Source organism: Elephas maximus, chromosome 6 (assembly GCF_024166365.1).
Source record: "Elephas maximus indicus isolate mEleMax1 chromosome 6, mEleMax1 primary haplotype, whole genome shotgun sequence".
NCBI lineage: Eukaryota > Metazoa > Chordata > Mammalia > Proboscidea > Elephantidae > Elephas > Elephas maximus.
In genome coordinates, this window is record NC_064824.1 from 51249436 (window position 1) to 51271702 (window position 22267).

Genomic DNA, 22267 nt, shown 5'->3' on the forward strand with positions numbered 1-22267 from the left:
ATGTATAGTCAGGCAAGTATATTCAGGATTTTAAGAAGAATCTAGAAAGAAATAGAAGAGGTTTATTGTTGAATTGCTTATCCTTAGGCTTAGAGCACTGTAACTTTGTATTGGCTAACTAATTTAATCTGTAGCTTGTCTAGGTGAGTAAGGACACACAGTATGCCCTGGACCTTATGAAGCACCCAAAATTCTCTTAAAAGAGCAAAGTTTAGATAATACAAGCCCAGGCACATTTGACAATATTTCCTATAGATATGAAGAGTTGTGAGAAAGAGTGTATCCATTTCAAGATATACATTATTGGTGATTGATTGTTGTTTTTTTTTTTTTTTAATGACAACATTTAAATTTCAGAGTTGCCCCCTTTATTTGACACCCTCTATATATGCTTTTTTTTTTTTATATATATATGCTTATTAAATAAATTTTGAATTAGGCCTTGTATATTTCGAATGGCTGAGATCCTGGAGTAATCGACTCAACAACACTGGTTTTTTTTAAATATATGCTTATTAAATAAATTTTGAATTAGGCCTTGTATATCTTGAATGGCTGAGATCCTGGAATACTCAGGTACTTAATAAAAGGGCCAGGGTAGTATATGACTGAGTTCTAAAATGTTAAAGACATGTTTGCATTATTTAGACAGCATATTCGATTTAATTCTTTTGACTATTAAACAAAGTCATCCTTTATCGTAGCATATTAATATCTTAGTTTTGCTTATTAGTATTAACTAACAGAAATGCCCAAAGGCACTAAAGAATTCAGAACTCAGTATAAATTAATGCTAAGCAATAAGATTTATAACAACTCTGAGTAAATATAAAGATCAGCAGCTGGTTTATACAGATGGCCAATAAAATGTTGGAATGCCCAAAAAATAAACATAAGGGGTGGCAGTAGGGGGCAGATAGTGATTAGCTACATGATCGCTGAGGTTAGGTTTTGGTTTTGGAAGAAGTAAAATTTTTTCTCTTACACCAGTTTTCTCCATGGAAAAAATAATTATCAAAATATCACCTGGTAAATGGTACATTTTACATTACAGAATCTCTTACAACAAACTTACATCAGTTTATTCTGATGGTCTGAAATTATTGTTAGAGCTTCTGAGAAAGCTCTGATTTAAAAATCAAGGAACCATTTAGGTAATAGAAAATCTGGGTCCACTGCTTGACAACTATGTTGAAGAATTGGTACAGTTATATATTTCTAAATTTACTGATGGAATATGGACTCTTCCTGTCAGGGTTACATCTAATCATTCTGAAATACAAATGTTATAAAATGTCATTGACTTCATGCTCTTAAAAAAACCAAAAACCCATTGCCATTGAGTCGATTCCGACTCATAGCCACCCTGTAGGATAGAGTAGGACTGCATCATAGAGTTTCCAAGGAGCTCCTGGTGGATTCGCACTGTCAACCTTTTGGTTAGCACAGAAATTGTCGATATTATAACCCTAATCCAAGGGAGTGCAGTTCTACTCTGACACTCATGGGGTTGCTGTGAGTTGAAATTGACTTGATGGCAACTGATTAATCTAAGGAATACATTCTGATTAATATTTAAAATAAAACAAGGAATTAGGGCTTTCATTATTCCATTGTATGTGCCTCATCATCCTAAACTCTCCGAGTTTTTTACGTCCCAACCCATTAAGCACTCCACACCAGAATAAACACACATATACAATACCTTAACACATCTTATTCTATGAAAAGTGACCACGTGATTCTCAAGAGAGGCAGCAAAGCATGGCTACCATTTGAACCCAATTCATATTTTGGACCTCAGAAATCCTATTCAGAAATTTTCTCTTCTCGATATTGTGCCACTAAGGATAATCAATAAAAAAAAGTCAACCGCACATCTAGCATCAAGAGGTCAGTGCCAAAATGAAATGGTACCTATATAGTAATCAAAGCAATGTGACAGCAAAAGGTCCTGAGATAAGAAAAAAAAGAATGTTATTTTATCTACAGTGATTTCCAAAGTGCCATTATATACCCCAAGAATGCAGAAGATGGACTACTGGGAAGGGAAAAGAAAATATTAGAATTTCTCTTTATTTTTTAACTTTTTCTATTTTTGGTTTAGAGTAATACATATTTAATTTTGAACACATAAACATAACTTACTACAGACACATGCTAATACATTTTTTAATTGATCAAGGAACATGATCTCCGCCTCCCCCCTGCCACCCAAACAAAGACCTTTAGAAAGTACACTAGAGATTTAAAGTGGTGTTCAGTCAGGAAAAATGAAGGGTTAGATGCTAAGCACATTTCTTTTTAAACTCTTATATCAGCGGGAAACAGATGGCACACTTCAAGCAAGAAGCTGTGGAGAGAAGAGTGCAAGGACTATGTACAAAGGAGTCGGCAGAGCAAGGGATGATTGTACGCTGGACTAGTAATCAGTGGTTATGTCATTGCCACTTGTGGACATTAAAGTGGAAGGGAGGGAACAGTTATCTGAACCCATAAAAAGGTAATTGTATGGAATAGGCCATCTAACAAGAACTGCGGCCTTTGATATAAGAACAAAACCCATCTGTGTGTATGTCTCCTACCCTACAAAGAGGAAGAACCCATTGCAGTCGAGTCAATTGCAACTCATAGCAACCCTATAGGACAGAGTAGAACTGCCCCATTGGCTTTCCAAGGAGTGGTTAGTAGACTTGAACTGCCAACCTTTTGGTTAGCAGCCAAGCTCTTAACCACAAGGAGAAAGAGGAGGAATTAAATCAGCTTCCAGATGGTACTGGCATAAAAAACCAAAACCAAACCTTTTGGCATCAATTTGATCCTCACTCATGGTGGCCTGATATGTTACAGAGTAGAACTGCTACATAGGGTCTTCTTGGTTGTAATGTTCACAGAAGCAGATTTTCAGACCTTTGTTCTGTGGTACCCACTGGGTGGGTTTGAACCACCAACCTTTAGGTCAGCAGCTGATCTCAAACCTCTTGCACAACCCAGGGTTTTCTGGTGTTAGCGTATAGGGTGGGTTCTTATTTAATCTATGCCTATACTTCCTTCATTAACTGATCTTATGGAACATCTCATGAAATTATAATTGTCGGTGAGAGAGCCCAAAAAACAAACCTGTTGCCGCCGAGTTGACTCTGACTCATAGACACCCTATAGGACAGAGTAGAACTGTCCCTATAGGGTTCCCAAGGAGCGCCGGTGGAATTGAACTGCTGACCTTTTGGTTAACAGCCATAGCTCTTAACCACTACACCACCAGGGTTTCCTGTATGGCTAATAGCTGACGATATTTAAGTCCTAGTTTATGTTGAGATATTACCGGGAATCATTTGTAACAGTTATATAAACTGTTATGTTTATTAAAATTTACTGTTGGAACATTGAAATAGATTAATCATATATTCCCTTATGTTAAGTAGTGGTTTTTTAAGTTACATGCTTTTTTTTTTTAGGATAGAATTTGTGAACTGATTGAAGTCCTTAAAGTAATAGCCTCTAAATATTCTAATTACGTCTTGGCTATCAGTAAGACATCATAATTGAACTTGTGCTAACGTATGTAAACTTGTTTATAAACGACATACATAATACATTATTCCCAATCAAAATATTAAATACTAGTAAATGCTATTTTTTAACAAAAAAATAAATATGAAGTGGTCATTTTATTTTTCTTAGTAACACCATAAATAATTTTATGCATCTCTGAGGTGAAGGAAACCGATTTTGAAACATCTATCTTTATTTCTCTGTTCATCAGTCTTCTCATGGTTGAACAAGATTGTCTCAAAGTTTCCTTCTACTCTTTTCAATTCATTCACAAATTGCATGATCAGTGCCAGGCACTGGGCTAGGTCAAAGTTGGGGCAGAATGCTTTGGTAAATCTCATAGGCAAAAAAAGGAAAGAACAAAGTGCATTAATAAAAATAACAGTATCAGCTAAAAGCAAAATCATAGTGATTTAGCACAGTAGAGTTGCCCCGCACAAAAATATAAATCATGAAGTTAGTATCCCCCATCAGCAGTTGGTGCATCTCTGAGTGGTGATTCACAGCCCCTGCTATAACCTTCTTTCAGCTCAGCCATCTTTAACAAATGGCTTCAAAGTTGCTACAGCTGAAGAAGAAGCACGGAGAATCACCCATGGGATGTTTTTTTTTGGGTCAGGTCTGGTATTGGCATATTTTATTTGCTGGGGAATATCGCACAGCTATATGTCAAAAAAAAAATTTTTTTTTTTTGTATATGTCCAGGAGAAAGGGAAAATGGGTTAGTTCAATATTTAGACATATTCTGCCATAATATAAATACATGATGGTAATGGAGTATTATAAAAGGCATAGCGGAATAAAGTAAAAGCTAGGGAATGACTACCTATCTGAAAGTTGAATTTGGTCTTTAGAAGGTAATAACAATTATTTGGAGGATCATGGTTAATCAGCAATTCCCTATTAATTTTCTACCAGTTTTTTTTCCAAACATATTTACAGACAAATTTTCAAAGATGTATGGGTATTAATTGCATCATTGTTTATAATAGAGATTACTGAAAACAATATACATGTTCAGTTAAAAAGGACTGATTAAGTAATGGTGTATACAACCTAAGGCATATTTTACAACCGTTAGAAAATAGGTGTGAATTCACATATTTATTGATAGAAAGATACCCACAATTGCTTTTTAAATGATAAAAACAGTAAAATTGAGCATTTGTGAATGATCCTATTTTAAATATGTGTGTTTATGAGTAAAGATGGATGTTCTTTCAAGCAGTAGTTTCATTAATTTTTACTTTTTTTTTTCCATGATGGGTAGCTTTTCTTATCTTTTTTTCTTCTATCTTTTACAGTGAGCTTATTTTATTTTTATTTATCATGAAATTATATATCTATATATTTTTTTATTATAGTTGAGAACATACACAGCAGAAATACAGCAATTCAACAATTTCTACACGTACAATTCAGTGACATTGGTTACATTCTTCAAGTTGTGGAACCATTCTCACAATAGTTTCAGGAGTTCATTCAGCCTCCGTGGCTCCAGAAAGTCTGGAGTCGTTGAGAATTTGAAATTCTATTCTGCATTTCCTCCCTTTTGATTAGAATTCTTCTATGGAATATTTGATCAAAATGTTCAGTAATGGTAGCCAGGCACTACCCAGTTCTTCTAGTCTCATGGCAAAGGAGCAGTTGCTCATGGAGGCAATTTTTAATTTTAAAAAAGTAGTGAAAGATAATTTTAGAGACCAGTGTTCCCTTTGCTCTGTGGATGATCTCTCACTTACATATATCCAAACCAAAAAACCAAACCCAGTGCGGTAGAGTGGATTACCTACTCATAGTGACCCTATAGGACAGAGTAGAACTGCCCCATAGAGTTTCCAAGGAGTGCCTAGCAGGTTCAAACTGCTGGCCTTTTGGTTAGCAGCCATAGCACTTAATCACTACGCCACCAGGACTTCCCTTACTTAGCTAGCTGATCGAAAATGTCCCTTTACTGATTATCTAAAAGGAGAGACACTCCCGGGAAACTGTAGCTAATGTCGGCTGTATCCGATCCAGTCAGGACTTGTTATTTACAGCTTTCTGGCTGCATAAAAATCCTTACTGAAAAACCTGACCATCACTTAAGGCCATCATGAAAAATGAAAAAAAAAAAAAAAGATGTTATTGTCACATGTCAATTTTATAAAAAGGGACTGTAGTTCTTTTTTCAAGGCATAGTAAATGAATTGCTATGTATTGTTACATTAATTAAATAGATTTGGTTGTTGAATTTATAAGCTAACAATAATATTGATATTTAAAGCCATTTATCATTTCTAACAGAAATGGGCCAAAGCAAGTATATACTGAACTCCTTATTTTAACAAGATTTACCCATGACAAACTCTGGGTCTTTCCTTTGACAACAAAAGAGCACGATCTAGAGGATAAAGTGGTTATGATGCTGGTTCTGGTGTTTTTCTTTTCTTTTTTATCTTGGACTCTGCTACAAACAGTTCCATAAATCTCAAACCAGAAAGTTACAGTTTTCAGAATCCATGGAGTAGTTTACTGCTTTTTTATCTACCCTTTTCCCCAGGTTTTTGGTAGATTTTTCTTACTAAGGAAGACAGAAGTTTTTAAAACATGGCGGATCAAACTCCTGAGTTAATTACCTAGGAAAGTGGAGCACCAAGCACCTAAATTTTTTCCCACTCCTTCCCAAAGCTCAACCAAAATAACAAAAAATAATAAGTAAAAATTCAAAAGACCAAAGACAACAAAGTAGGAGACAACAGCAGGTGAAGAAATTGTGTAAAGAATGAATATAGACAAAGGAGTGGTGACTGACTTAGCCAGTAGTCAATTCTCACTTCTTATTTTGCTGAATCATTATCTCCTTGAGCACTTAGAGCACCATCATCTGAGACAACAGTTGTCTTGTAATTTCAGCTAAATTCACAGAGCTGTTATCACAGGTTATAAGTACTTCTTACATTAAAAAAAGAGCAGCCTAGGAAAAGCCAGGCATCTCCATCTGGGCTTTGCTAAGAGCTCCAAGCTGCTCTTCCTACTATCCTTCCCAGGCACCCTGTGTGGTAGTGTACAGCCAGGTTCCTGTAGGTATGCTGATGCAGTGAGAAAAGCCCGTGGCATATGCGTCTGTGGCAAAGGAAGGCTGCCTTCTACTATGGTAGGTAGACCCTTAAAAACTGCGGTAGCCTCTGTCTCACCACGTGATTGCACATGGTGGGCAAACTGAAGTGAGAACCATTTATGCCTCATATAAGTGAGTAATCGTTCTAATCATTGTTTAAAACCAGGACTAGACCATTGTAGCCGAGTTAGTTTACCCACCTCTGTACTACAAAAGAGAAGACTAGAAATTGAAAAGGGCAATTTTGAAGAGGCAGTCATTGACGGAACTAGGAGCTTACCAACTAGTTAGGTCTGCTTTAGCATATTACCTTCCAATCCCATGCAACAGGGTTATACTTTGCCTCCTCATCCCACTTCATTTAAAACCAAGCCAAGTGGGACGATTCCTAGAAAACTTCCCAGACTCTGGGGAATTCTGCAGTAATTGGATAGCTGGATGTTAGAATGCACGAACAGGTCTGCTCCCTGTCGCTACTGAAGCACAGCAAGGTGAGAGTTCTTAGGAAAGCTTGATGGTGTCTCTGGAGTTTGAGAGGATGTGTTAGCCAAAACGGTGATGACTGGTACCTGCCTGGAGTATTCTGAAAGTAGGAGCCAGGCTGGAATTTCCATAAGACAGGGCAAGAAGAGAGGATAGGAAGCAGTGGGAACTGTGCTCCCAAAGCTTAGTGTGGCAAAGATAATTGAATTTCCTATGAGTCAAGGGCACTGTCGACAGAAATAAAAATATATTTAGCGAGTTCCTTACCTTCTTCCCATCTCCCTAGATAGATACATGCCATTCTTTGTGTGTGCACCTGTTTGTCTATGTCCTTGATATTTAGATAAAAGAAGAGCATGTGAACTCAGTAAATTTTTGTGTCCAGAATGAATGGAAAAATTAAAGACACAGAATAAGCCAGTTTAGCTGGGAGAGAGGCTTTTCTGAAGGGGAGTTGTGATAAATAATCCTGAAAATGAGTTTTGTACTAGCTTCTGCAAGACCTTGAAGGCACCCTTGAGGAACTGGTTACAATTTGTAGTCAGCTGGACTAGATTTAAAATTTTTAGATACAGTGAAACCTGTGAGAGCCAGAACTCAACAGGACGCCTCATTTTTTTCTGGGTGTTGCAAGTTTTCTGCCTTTGGCAGGGTGCAGTCATTTCACTTTTCTATCACTCATTTTAGTGGAAAATATTTGAGTTTTTCTTTTCTGACAGGTTTTTGGCTTACATAGGTTCAGGCTTTCACAGGTTTTACTATATATATATGGTTGACAAGAAAAAACAAAGATTATTTTAGGGAAATTAACTTATTGGCAATGGAGTATGAATATTCAAGATGAAAAAGACCAGAAGTTAATGTTTTTAATTTATTGCAATAGTCAAATTGGAAGTGATAAAAGTGAGAGAAGAATTGCAGTGTCAATGACAAGGACGATTTTAAAAGCAATGGTAGACATGAGGGTGGCAATATGACTTGAAAAAAAAATTTTTTTTTTGAAAGCATGGCACACGGGATACTATTTACATTTTGGTTCAATTTTATGTTTTTACAATAATTGATGTGCTCTTTAACAGAATAAATTCATTATTTTAAAAACCACTTTAAACATTTCTTTCAAGCCTTTTCCTGGATATGGGCTGCCATCTCTCTTTTTCAAACAGAAAACGTTTGTTGTGAATGGAGCATTTTTGCAAATAAGAAAATGTTCATAATTCCATGTGCACATGCAAATAATGCTATTAACATGCAGTATTCTTTTGGGTGAATTTTTAGGTTGGTTTGTTTATATTTTGACGGTCATCCTTTATCATTGGGTATTCTAAAATTAAAGTAAATCTCCTAAATCTTTAAAATACATTCTATGTGAAAGAAATTGAAAGATATTCATAGAATCGGTCTGCTTTTGTCATGCTTCTACAAGCTTTATAATGCCATTTCAACTCAAATTAGTTATTTATGCATTGGTTGAATGATTCAATCATATAATTGGGAAGAAAATAGCTTGCATCATAGTACATCTCTCTATTTTTTTAGTCCAAAGCAGTTTTGGAATTGGGACATTTCCATCCATAGTCAATAATCAAAAATCCATAATTTAGTTGCTTTCTGTATTTCATTTGCCTGTGAGAGTAGATGGAGTCCTTGGATAGTGCAAACAGTTAGTGTGCTCAACTGCCAACAAAAAGTTGAAAGTTCGAATTCACCCAGAGTGCCTTGGAAGAAAGGCCTGGTGATCTACTGAAAAATCAGTCATTGAAAACCCTATGGAGCACAGTTCTGCTGTGACACAAATGATGTTGCCACGAATCAGGGCTGACTGGAGGGCAACTGGTATTAGAGTAGATAAGTGGCATGGATATATCAGATGTCAACGACAATTCTTTTTTGTTTTGTTTACTTTTTAAGCTGTTAAAAAAAAAAAATCCCTGCTATCGAGTCCTACTCATAGCAACCCTATAGGACAAGTAGAACTGCCTCTTAGGTTTTCCAAAGCTGTAAATCTTTCCAGAAGCAGACCGTCACACCTTTCTCCTGTAGAGCAACTGGTGGGTTCGAACTGCCAACCTTTTAATTAACAGCTGAGTGCTTTAACCACTGTGCCACCAGGGCTCCTTTTTAAGCTGTAGAGGATCATGATATTTTGTAGGTGGTATTTTTTTTTTTTTTTTTTTCAGCTATGTAGCAGGGAAGAAATCAACAGGTGAGCAAAAAGAATGAAAGCTGCTATTTAAAGGTGCTGGCAGATTAGCTAAACCACATAGACCAGTTGCTTATTCTTTCCCATTTCCTATTTATGTTAGTTAAAGAAAGAGAATTTTTTTTTTTCTTCTAGCAAGATGCATAATTTCAGGTAAAAGCCAGAAAAATAAAAAGGTTGGTTCCACACTATGATTACTTAGCATTCCTTGTGCTTGAACAAGGTGAAAAACACCAATAGGTCTGTTCATGCACGAGAAAAACATTTTATGAAATGTCAAATATGCATCCATTAGAGGCTATTACAGAGAAGTGTATTTAACTCTCAGAGAAGACTCTTAACCTGATACACATTAAGCTGTTATTATCCACCAAGACACTGAGAATGATTAAGGAGAACGGCTGGATGTGCTTACTTACAAACCAGTTCTAGGTATGAGGATAATATTTTGGGACAATTTTATTTTTATTGATGATAATAGTATAATGTGATACATTTATTCCAACTACAACTGACAAAACTATTATCTTCATGATACTAAGAAAAGGGTATGGTCACAACTTTGAATATATTGCAAATACCAAATATTCTTTTTGTGCCTTAACTTGATCTTCCTGCCCTAAAATGTTGTAATTGAGACTCATACCTTTTCCACATAGAGTAAAAGTTTAATCTTATTCACCTCCAAGCTTTGAAAGCATGCTGACCCTGGAGTCTCTCTCCATAATATAATCCTTTTTGTTGGCATTTGTGGAGGGCATTGTAAAGAACTGTGAAGGTTGAATTGCTTTCTTAATTTCTAAAAGTTCTAAAAAATAGAAAGTAAACCAAAATAATTTCACCTAAAATTCATGAATGTATATAAAAAGAAAATTACCAGGAAAAACAAAACAGCTATTAATCCTAGTTTTTTTGTGTGTAGGTGGTGATTAACGTTACCAGAATATGTTAAAAAAAAAATTCTAAATTAAATATCCGTAGTTAGTAGGAGGTGTCATGTACTCTCATTATATTCTTCACTTCAGAATCAGAAGGACTCCTGAGGGAACTATAAAAATTCATTTTTAACAGTATCTGTGGAATCAAAATTAAAAAAAAAAAATTCTAGAAATGGAAGGTATTTTAATGTCTATCTAAGTCCACCCTCCCACCAAGAGCACAAATCAGCCCAAAGCCAACTCCAACAACTGCATCTCATTTTAGGGATAATAAGCTTACTAATTTACAGGGTAAATTTTCACTGTTAACATTTTCTTTCTTCCTTAGAGCAAAATATGCCTTTTTGTATAATTCCTATCACTATTTCTTTTTTGAGTCTTGAAGTGGTATTAGACTTTTCCTATACTTTCTTTATATGGCAATCTTTGAACCAGTTCAAGGTTAGATACATATTCTTTTCCATTTTACAACTTCCCAGTTTTTACCATTTTTCTATATATGAGAGGATTTCTAGGCTAATCACCTTCCTGATAACCACATCTGAAGGTCCTTAGAAATGCCTGTATTCTTTTATAATTCGATTCATGGCATTGCAAATCAGGATAAACTTCTATAGAGAACAATCAAATGGATGATCTGTTATATATTAGTTCTAATACTCTTGATGTTCTATAATTATGAAGGTCAAATCAGAGGCAAATTCCCTTATTATGTCTTATCCTAGTTTTACCTAAATTCTTATATTATTTTAGAATTTATATTTTTATTAAGTGTTATAATTTACAAATGATTTTCACACATTATTATCTTTAATTTTTTTTACAATTCTTGAAGGTAGGATGGATTCAATTTTGTTCTTGTTTTACATATTTGGAAATTGAATTCAGTAATATTAATGTGTTGTTATTATTGTTATTAGTTGCTATCAAGTCAGCTTTGGCTCATAGTGGCTTTATGTGTAACAGAATGCAAGGTTGTCCTGCCCTGCACCATCCTACCAACATGGGGAGTTCATCTTCCAGCATTATATCAGGCAGTGTTCTCATTAGCTCATTTTTGGAAGTAGACTGCCAGGCCTTTTGTCCTATCTGTCTTAATCTGGAAGGTTCACTGAAACCTGGTCACCATGGATGATCCTGCTAGTATTTGAAATACTGGTAGCAGAGCTTCCAGCATCATAGCAACACGCATACCACCACACTATGGCAAACTGACTAAACATCGGAAGAGTAGGACCAAAACTATATTCTTTGCATTTTATCCTAATTTAATATCACTTAATGGGTGAATTGAAAAAGACTGCATGGCTCAGTAGTTAAACACTTGGCTGCTAACCAAAAGGTTGGTGGTTCGAACCCACCAGCTACTCTGCAGGAGATAGATGTGGCATTCTGCTCCGTGAAGATTACAGCCTTGAAAACCCTACAGGGCAGTTCTACACTGTCCTACAGGGTTGTTATTAGTCGGGATTGACTTGATGACTTTGGGTATGATTTGATGGTTAAAGAGTAAATTAGGAAATATTAAGATTGACTGAGATTTTGCTTTATTATTATGTTAATGTACATACAGACATATGTGCACACACATATGTAAGTATATATTTAAAAAAAAAACAAAACCTCTTGCCGTAGAGTATTTAGAAGGCTCTTTAGTGTAGTGATAACTTGGAGGAAATAACGAGAACATTACTTGTATATCATGTACCCTGACTTGTCTTACTGAACAGCCAAACCCAGAGTATTGTTTTGAAGTTCCTATTATGGAACATGGAAATCCTGGTGGCATAGTGGTTAAGAGCTACAACTGCTAACCAAAAGGTTGTCAGTTCAAATCAACCACGTGCTCCTTGAAAACTCTGTGGGGCAGTTCCACTCTGTTCTGTAGGGTCACTATGAATTGGAATTGACTCGATGGCAACGGGTATTATGGAGCACATATTATCCAAATCCAACCTGATATTTGAAATTGTATGTCATCACCATTAAACTATTTTTAACCCATTTCTAAATGCTTTGACAAATGAAACAAATTTCTGTGGGGTGAAAGAATCATCAACCTTGCTTGCTTTTATAAAGATATAATGACAATAGATATGTAAACTATTGAAACAATTGAAACATTTAATTAGATATGAAAATAAATTAATCTTGGTATACTTTCAAAAGTTGCCTTGTATTTTGCACAATTTGGTCTGTCCAGTGCAGAATTTCATCTCTCTTTAATAAGTAGATTGAAAAACATGACCTAGAATTTTTAAAGTTTGTATTAAGTAACTAATTATTAAGTCTTGCTAACTAGCCAGATCATAATCTACCTGTATAGGCATCATTGAGTTAATGAATTGAAATAGATTGTCTCTTTAGTGTAGTGTATGGTTTGTAAGTAAGCAATAATGGGTTGATGATTACGTTCATAAACCAATATGTAAATGATGCACTTCAGTATCTAATCTCAAGGCTTGAATTTATTTATTCAGTTCGTTATCTGTGTGTTGTGTGTATGTGTTTATCTGTGTATGTTTTACAGCTGTTATTTCAAGGAACCAAGAAGGGCCAGGAGAAATGGGAAAAGCTGTGCTGATTCCTAAAGATGACCAGGAGAAGATGAAAGAGCTGTTTAAAATCAATCAGTTTAACCTTATGGCCAGTGATTTGATTGCCCTTAACAGAAGTCTGCCGGATGTAAGATTAGAAGGGTGAGTTTACAAGTGTTGTACAATTTTACATTTTAGTAATCCCCGTATTTCAAAATATTTCAGAACTTTAGCTAACTCTAGAACTACGTGGCTCTAAATACCTATGACATAGCAGGAATTTACTGTACATGCATCTACTGAGAAATATGGACTGTTTTCTTCTCTGAAAGCAAAATATGTTACTTACAAATATGTTACTTGCAAAGACATTGCAGAATCCATAGGCTTAGTAAGGTTTTCTTCATGAGCTGTTTTTGTTTTGCTTTGCCTTATCTTGCCAAAAACAGAGCAAGCGTGCTCTCAGATAGATTATTTGCTTGCCTACGTAGAAAGCTTTATACGTTTTGCTTTGAAAAATCTATATGCTTTGCTCTTCCAGTGTAAAAATCGCCAGTTGCTTCTATGATTCTTTGACCCTTTAGAAATTATTTATTATGGGTGCCAGCAAATTATGCAGCTATTTATAATTAGAATGCTCAGATATCTTCTGTGGAAGAAATATTCACTTGGAACTAATAATTCTTCATGAAAAATGATGTTGAAATATTCAACTTTTATATGATTAACTGTAAGCTGTGCTCTACATAGGTGAACATATTTTAAATGGATATAATAAAAATCAGAATATTTAGTACAATATTGTCATCCTAGTATACAGTCCTTATGAAGCAAAGTCTTGGCATTCACAAAAGATATGTCTTGAGATTTTAGAAAATCTCCCAGTTGGAAAACATGCACCGGGATACACTTCTATATAAATAGAAGTTATTCTTACAGACATAATGGTTTTCTTTATATACTATAAGATCATAAGTAAGTTAAATAAATGTTGCCACCTTTAATGTACTATATTGCATTATTGGTATAGTGATATTAGCATCATATTGACTAAATTTGATTCTTTTTTTCTTTCCGAATTACTTCAAGTAAGACCAAATGAGAGTAACCAAAACTCTATTGAGATGCCTTTCCAGAAGGTTCATTCAGTAGCTAAGTAACTAGTTTCTCACACCATTGTAAGATTTCAAAATGTTTTTTCAACGAAATCACGAATAACTACATGTTGTAGACATTTTTAGTCCCCAGCAAATGGTCAAAACTTCTAATTTTAAATTTGTGCATTCCAAAGACCTAATGTAATTTTATATATAATTCTGTCCATATGTGTGGTGTGTTTGCTTGCATGTATGTAGACATATTTGCATCTTTGACGATAATAAGTATATGCTTCAAAATAATTTTTAGCATTTTAGAAGCTAACTTTTATAATGATTTAATGCTGCATTCATTGTTTTATATGCCAAGTTGTAATAAAATGGGTAAATGTGATAGTTGTGTATTCAGGAAAATGATGTAAATTCTGCTTAAGATTAAAAAAAAAAAATCTTGACTTTCCATTATCTGAATACAAATTAAATTTTATATCAGATCTGGGATTTCTCACGGTAAAAAATTTCAAGAAAAAAAGTCAAATCTTCATTAAGCAGCCACTTAAAAGATTTGTAGCCAATGATATCTCTTCTTTTAAGAGCCACTTAGCATATTAATTAATTGAGTAATTGAAGCTTACACTGTGGGACAACAGAACATTTTAAAATGGAAGGTTCAAATTGCTCAGTATAAAAAGTATAGGAAATATCTTACTTAATTGTGTTATTGCTTGAATTCTGAGATTTTACAAGTAGTCTGTGAATTATTTGTGAAATAAATCATTTCGTATTTTATATTTATATATCACAATGCACACTTTCAGTAAGAAAACAGAAATACCATCCAAAATTCCTAGACAAATCGTAAAGTGTATGTGAAGTTCGCTAGGGACACTTGCAAGTCATCTTGATTGACTTACTTGTGTGATTGCCTGGAAACAACTACAGTAGCATTGAGCAATTCCCTATGAATCTGATATCCAAAATCTTATTTAAAAGATGTTAAAATGTGTTAACAGCTATTTCATCTAGAAAACATTTTTTTTTTTAATTTTAGCATTAGTCAGCTACAGTTCAATTTCTGCATAGTTATATTAAAAACTATATATGTGGACACAGCAAAGTAGCATAATGATGGATGATATAAATGATATAAAGATTTAAATAAAGGTATCTACCAATAATTGGTTAAAAAATAGTTTTAATTTATTTTGGTTGAAAACTTGAGTTGATATTTAAGAAGTGTCTGAGCTGCCCAAATGGGGAATTCATTCAAACATCTGAGCATATTTTACAATAAGACACCCTTAAACTAGTTTGACTAAATTTAGAAATTTGTCCAAACACTTTAATGTTGTGCTTGGCCTTAGTATCAATCTACTAATATTAAAAGATGTACTCAGAGGGATAAATCTCAGTAAATATCCCATGGTTTCACAGAGAAGAGACTTGATAAAAGTAGTTCTTCTTGGAGGCAATTGTGATGAAATGTCAAGACAAGTTGGTAATGGGATGTCCATTCTGAGGAATGTTTAAATATTTATATTAATTTATTTAATAGGTTTAATTTATTAATATATGTAATACATTACCTTAATTATTTTAGGGACATAAAATGATAGGATCACAGATAATCATGATGCTTGAATATTTTAGGTGGAATCAAGACTGGCCTTAATAAGCTACTTACTTTCTTGAAGGCCTGCCAATACTGGAATTCTTGTTGTAGTCTCCATATATGCATAAATAAAATTGCAGACAGCTATAATGAACTATCTCTCTCTGTCCATCCCCCACAAATTAAAGGAAAAGTGAAATGTCAGGAAATTTTGTGTGATTCAGAACATTGAGAAAAATGAATATTAACTTGGGTTGGGTAATTTGTGTCTTAGCATTAGGGATTTGCTCACATATTTTCTAAGATTTTCTGAATTTATATATAGTTTATATTTTAAAAAACAAGACTTAAATACTTCTGTTTCAAGCAAATAAGTATATAGATATGATTTTTGCCTTTTCTATGTTAATATTTGATGAGTTTTTTAAAAGGAAGGGAGTGTTGGAGGAAGAGCGAGAGGAGTTACCAAGCTAAAGAGACACATTCAGAAATATTAAACACATATTTTTGAACCCTAATATGTGCCAAGATCTGTTGTATATGTTGGGGATATAGAGTGAGCAAAATTAAATCCCTGCCCTCTGCTGAATGGAACTTAGAACAGATAAAAGATCTAAGGTGAAGGGAATAGAGTAGTAAGAGAAAGCCTCTTTGAGAAATGCATATTTGAATGCCTTAAATATACCTTAAGAATTATAATATTATAATTTCTACTTCTTTATACACAGAGCTTTTAAATATTTACTGTGTTCCTAAAACAGACAATGTTAGAAATATAACCCACTAAGAGGTGCCTTGGAAGAAAGGCCTGGCAATCTGCTTCTGAAAAGTCACAGCCTTGAAAACCCTACAGAGTGCATTTCTACTCTACACACATGGACTTGCCCTAAGTTGGAATCAACTCGACAGCAACTGGTTTGGTTTTCAGTTTATGGATATAGATTTTCGTAAAGGTACAAAGGCAACTGTACAAACATTAAGCAAGTACATAACCAAACCAAATCTGTTGCCTTCAAGTGGATTTCAACTTTTACTGACCAGAGCAGAACTGCCAGGGTTTCCAAGGAGCACCTGGTGGATTCAAACTGCCTACCTTTTGGTTAGCCGCCAAACTCTTAACCACTGCACCACCAGGGCTCCAAGTAGGTGCATAGATAGATACATATATGTATTTATTATTTTTAAAGCAGTGATTGAATTTTATAAATACAATATATAATTTTATAAATGTATAGATGTATAAAGACCTTATATAAAATGGTCATCTTGTTTATGAACCAGTGAAAATCATGTTTTGATGTGATATGGCATCTTGGTAGCTGTCAATAGCTCTTTCTTGTAGGGTTTTGTGGAAGAAGAGAAAACAATATGACCATGATTATTATTCATGAGGTGGGTACCTGACTCTATTCCATTATATGCCAACAAATTGGCAGAATGAAAAGCCAAATATGAGATTTTCAAACAATAAGGGAAAAATCTCTAGACGTGTAGTCAAAAGACATAGGTTTCTGACTACTTTCTGGCTTACTGTTTGATCTCAGGCAAGTCATTCATTTTCTACGCCCCAGTTTCCTTTCACTGATTAAACCAACTAATCCATCAGTCAAACCACCACCATTTCTTAACTTTAACCTAATACAGGGTTACCCTTGAGAATAAAAAAATGGACATAACAGGCCTTCACTGTAAGGAGTAAAAGGAACATTTTTACAGAAACAACTAATTATGATATTGTGTAAACACACCTATAATTGCAAAATTGAACAACGTAAGAATAGAGGTGCCCTGAGTTCCTAGTGAAATTATGTCTATGTAAAAGATTTGTCGGCTCATTATAAATATTATTATTCTGTGGAATTTTCTTTTGCTCTTAAATTCTTTTTATGGACTAAGGGAAATTAAGCAATCAGCTTCTCCCTTTACTCTTTGCAATTTTTTTTGTATAAGAAGTTAACAGTAATTATTGGGTGAATATTTATAAAAAATCTATGAGCAATTAAAACAAAACTCTAAAGCTCTTTAGCGTTTACTTGTATTCAGGTATTTAATAGCACTTCAAATTCTGGTATTCAGTTGTCTGAAGGTTATAATCCAACTGGCATTTAAATATATTTCATCAGAAAAAAAATGAGGAAATAGGAAATTTATTACAGCTATTTATATCCTAGATTAAATAACTGCTTCTTATGTATGCATACTTGCAAGCCGACAAAAAGATTCTAGCAGTCTTGCATTATCAGTGAAAAAAGAGCCTTAGGACACAAATTTTGAATAAGTTGATCTCAAGGGACATAGTTTATTTTCTACGTAAAACAGAAATAAACCACAGTATTTATTTTTCTGTGCTCAGTCTCATAAGCATACCTGTCCATTCATATGCATTTCCTTTCCCATAAGTTAAAATATGATAAATGTAATATTGACTTCACAAAGGAGAAATAGAAAATCAGAATGTTAATTGGATTTCTGATCTCTGTTCCACATCTTTTCTTTTTAATTTTGGAAATACTACAATATTCACATGCTAGAAAAATTTTGCCTGTGAAGATAATAATAATTTCTATAATAATTTGACTTATGTAATGTGCTCATGTGTAGAATTAATTTCACTACCCAAAATATACAAAAAAAAAAAATTTTATGTAAGGATGTCTGTGTGTCTGTGTGTGAAGGGAGAATGTAGTTAGATACTATTATTATTACCTTTGGGATAATCATACTGCTACACTCTTTAACTTTTCTTTTAAATGAGATATTAGAGTATGACATGCCTAGGCAGAATCTGTCGTCAGAGACGCATTTGTGTACCGTTGTAGACAGACAACATGCTGCACAACTCCGCTTACACTTAACTACCCCTCGACGCATCTCTTGTGTAACTTTCAGATGTTATTACTTTAGACTGTTTTTGTGATAGTTGCTTTCTTCTTATAGTTGCAAATTTAATCATCAGTTTTGATTCACAACCTCAACTTCTTATCAAACAAAAATCTTTTGTTTGTTTTTTATATTCAGCATTTTTCATTATTTAATTGTGAACTGGCAACCCTGGTGGCCTAATGGTTAAGTGCTATGGCTGCTAACCCAAGGGTCGGCAGTTCGAATCTGCCAGGCGCTCCTTGGAAACTCTATGTGGCAGTTCTACTCTGTCCTATAGGGTCGCTATAAGTCGGAATCGACTCGATGGCACTGAGTTTGTTTTTTTTGGTTTAATTGTGAACTCACGAAAACTAAGAGGGCATAGAATTCGCCATTATAGAATGTTATATATGCAAAGACATGCAATAATTTAAAAAACTATAGTACATGCCAGTGTTTATTCAGAAGTACGGTTGTGTGGAGCCAGGCTTTATATGAGGGCTGTGTAGGGAACCAGGATTAGACAGAAACAAGAGAGTTTTCTGGACAGGAAGAAAAGCAAAGGAGTGAGAGCTGTGTGTATTGAGGGGCAGGCCAATTCTAGTTATAGCAGGGCCAATGAAACTACTTGTTAAGAACATGGATTATAGATAAACTTGGGTATGTACCCTGGCTAATTCTCTGTTTATACTCTTAAGGGTTTATATATTCAAATTGACTAAGTACTTTTTTATTTTGTTTTGTTTTGCAAATTCAGATTGAGAAAGTAGAAAATTTAGTTTTCGTCTTTTAAATCTACCATGCTACTCATATTTATATTTTTCCTACTTGAGCTATTTAAGACTGAAAGGGGTTTTATTATTTAACCACTATAAACCAAAGAAAAAAATTTTTTTCTTTTTTATAAACCAAAAACCAAACCCACTGCCGTCGAGTTGATTCTGACTCATGGTGACTCTCTCTAAAAAAAAAAAAAAAAAATAGTGACTATTAATATTTTCTTGTATTTCTCATTTTTTGTTGTTATTGTTGTTCCATATGTTTTGATTCTATGTGATTTGGGACAAAAACGCTTAATTTTTTTTTTATCCTCATTGAAAATCAGAGCTCACAACAATGAAATGCTGCAGCTTTTGTTCTAAAAAAATGAAGAATTTTTAAAAGGAAAAGAATTAAAAAACAAAGAAAGGAAAAATAGTGAAATTTGGACAATTGAAGGGTTAAAAAGCTGATACATTTAGACAAGAAGCATATGAGGCCTTTGGAGTAGACAACCCAGCTAGACTGGAGAATTATAACCAATTATTCTACATCACAGGCCCAGAGAGGAGAATGAAGAATCTTAAAAACAAGCCCTCCCACTTTTTTTTTTTTTAGCCTCTTCTTTTTAACTTTTCTACTTTTATTTGGACATGACATGATAACTAGGTAACCAGGAAGTTTTCGAGCAAAATCATAGCATAATGGAAATGTAATTTAGGAATAGATATTCCTGTAGTGTTACACAGACGATATAACAGATAGGAGAAGCCTGAATTTAAGAAGATTCCTTAGTTGCTATTAAAAATTCATTTAAATATGTCTAGATAAGGCGCTAGTCTAGGGTAGTTGCCTTAGAAACATAAAGTAATGTGCATATGTAGAAATAGAATGGAGGGAAAAGATAAACACCAAATTCAGAACAGCTTCAGGAGGGGGTAGGTGAGTGAATTTTCGACTGTGTCTGTCATGTGTGGGTGTGTTTTCACCTGAGGCAGATAGGAAGGAGCAAGGAATTATAAACAGAGATGATCCAAAATATATTTTGAAGTGGAATTTTAGAATTGGTGACTGACTGGATACAAGGGAAGAAAACACAGAGTAGTCAAAAAAATAACTCTGTGTCAAATGTGGGTGACTGGAGATTGGTGTTGTTGCTGACAGGTCACCCAAACACGCACATGCAAAAACAAACAGACACACAGAGGGGCAGACATACTTAAATATTACTCTTAATCTGGGTAGTGAAATTAATTTCATGCATGGGTACATTACATAAATCAAAGTATTGTAGAAATTACTACTATTTGCGGACACATCTTTTTGCCAGCATGTGTAAATTGTGGTAATTCTCAAATTAAAAAGATGTGGAACAGAGATAAAAAATCCAATTAATATTCTCATTTTCTTTTTCACCTTTCTCAGATCAATGTACATTTATCTGTATAATGTTAGCATAATTGTGTAAAGTACAACTTTAAATCTTTTTGAGATTGTAGTATTATTATAATTGGACCTTTAAAAGTTAGCCTTTTGTGGTTAAAACTTATAATTTTTTACTTGCCATGTAAGAAAAATATAATTTAAGAAGTAAAGATGGTTTCTTAACAAACATTTGCAGAATGATTAAATTTCAGAAAACATAGTACTGCTATTGCTAGATTAAAAAATATATATATCAAAGGAATATTTGACTTCTTTATGAAATTCTTCCTCTTGATTTTTCAATGGACAGATGTTTTCTGCACACATTTGACGGCACTGGGTTTGGTTTTTTGGTTTATCAATGCCTTAAGGGAAGGCTAAATTATTCTAATTACTCTCATACCAACTTACAATGGTATTTGCTGAGGAAATTTGATTTCATAGTTAATGCAGTTTTAACTGAAGACAGTAGGTCATAACTTCGTTGATATGGGAGATGTTGGCATATGTCTAAAAATGCTCATTGTAAAACATAATTAATATCATCATGGGCTTACAAACTGTCCTTGTAGAAGCCGATAAACTTTCCAAATGGCAGTTGCTGTATAAATGACAAAATTTGGCTTTGGGGTTTGAATTTTAATGTTGCTGGGTAATTTTGTTGCATTCAAACATATTAAAAACAATGTCAAAAATAAATAATTTCATTTTGTCCACTCCAATTCCAATTTGAAATAAAGGAACATATGTAATGGTTATAATTTTGGTATAAAAATATATGGATACAAATGTACATTCCACTCTACATTTGTTTATTGCACTTACAGTGTCTTGCTTTATTTTTTCAATAAGGAAATGCATTCTTTCTATTCTTTTTATGTCTTTTTCTTTGCGAGTGGTGATAGTATAGATACGGTTACTTAAATGTCACGGGAAGCTGTCTGGTTGGTTATACATAATGAGGTAGTTACTTTTCTAAGTAACTACCTCATTATGTAGTTACTTAGAAAAGTAACTACCTCATTATGTAGTTAATGTAGTTAATCATCTAAGATGATTTTCTTAGAAATTTAAATGAAAAAAATCACTATAAAGTAACTATTTTACCATGACACTATATAAGATTGGATTTTACAATATAAATTATTAAGTAAATTCATTTTCAGTGATATTTATCCAGTGTGTCCTTTCTAACTGGAATTTTGTGAAACAATGAAATATAGCACACAGCCCTTATTTTAATGAGCTTACATAGCATAATGATTAGAGAAAAATTTCCCCCAGAAATATTTATTAAAATGAATTAATAAATTCTGTGATAATGGTAAATGTAGCTAGCAGATATAGCTCTTAGCCACTATGCCACCAGGGTTTCCATGTAGCTCCTGGCCACCCTGTTGCCATCAAGTTGATTCCAACTCATAGTGACCCTATAGGTCAGACTAGAACTGCCCCATGGTGTTTCCAAGGAGTGCCTGGTGGATTTGAACTGCCGACTTTTTGGTTGGAAGCTATAGATTTTAAACCCTGTGCCACCAAGGTTTCCATGTAGCTACTAGTCAATGTTTATTGAACTTTTACTGTATAGCAGGCTTTATATTAAGTGCTACATGTATTTGTTTTAGAGATTAGGAAATATATTCAGAGAGATAAAGGAACATCTCCAAGGTCATGCAGCTGACATTTCAATTCAGGC

General features: G+C 34.1%; 1 protein-coding gene across 1 annotated transcript in view; it reads left to right on the plus strand.

Annotated features, from left to right (window-relative positions):
• The window catches only part of GALNT13 (polypeptide N-acetylgalactosaminyltransferase 13), a 548580-nt gene that overhangs the window by 166402 nt on the left and 359911 nt on the right, over positions 1 to 22267 (plus strand). The window contains exon 2 of the mRNA XM_049888624.1: positions 12810 to 12978. Coding sequence (XP_049744581.1) covers positions 12810 to 12978 — 169 coding nt within the window. The remainder of the gene's footprint in view (positions 1 to 12809; positions 12979 to 22267) is intronic.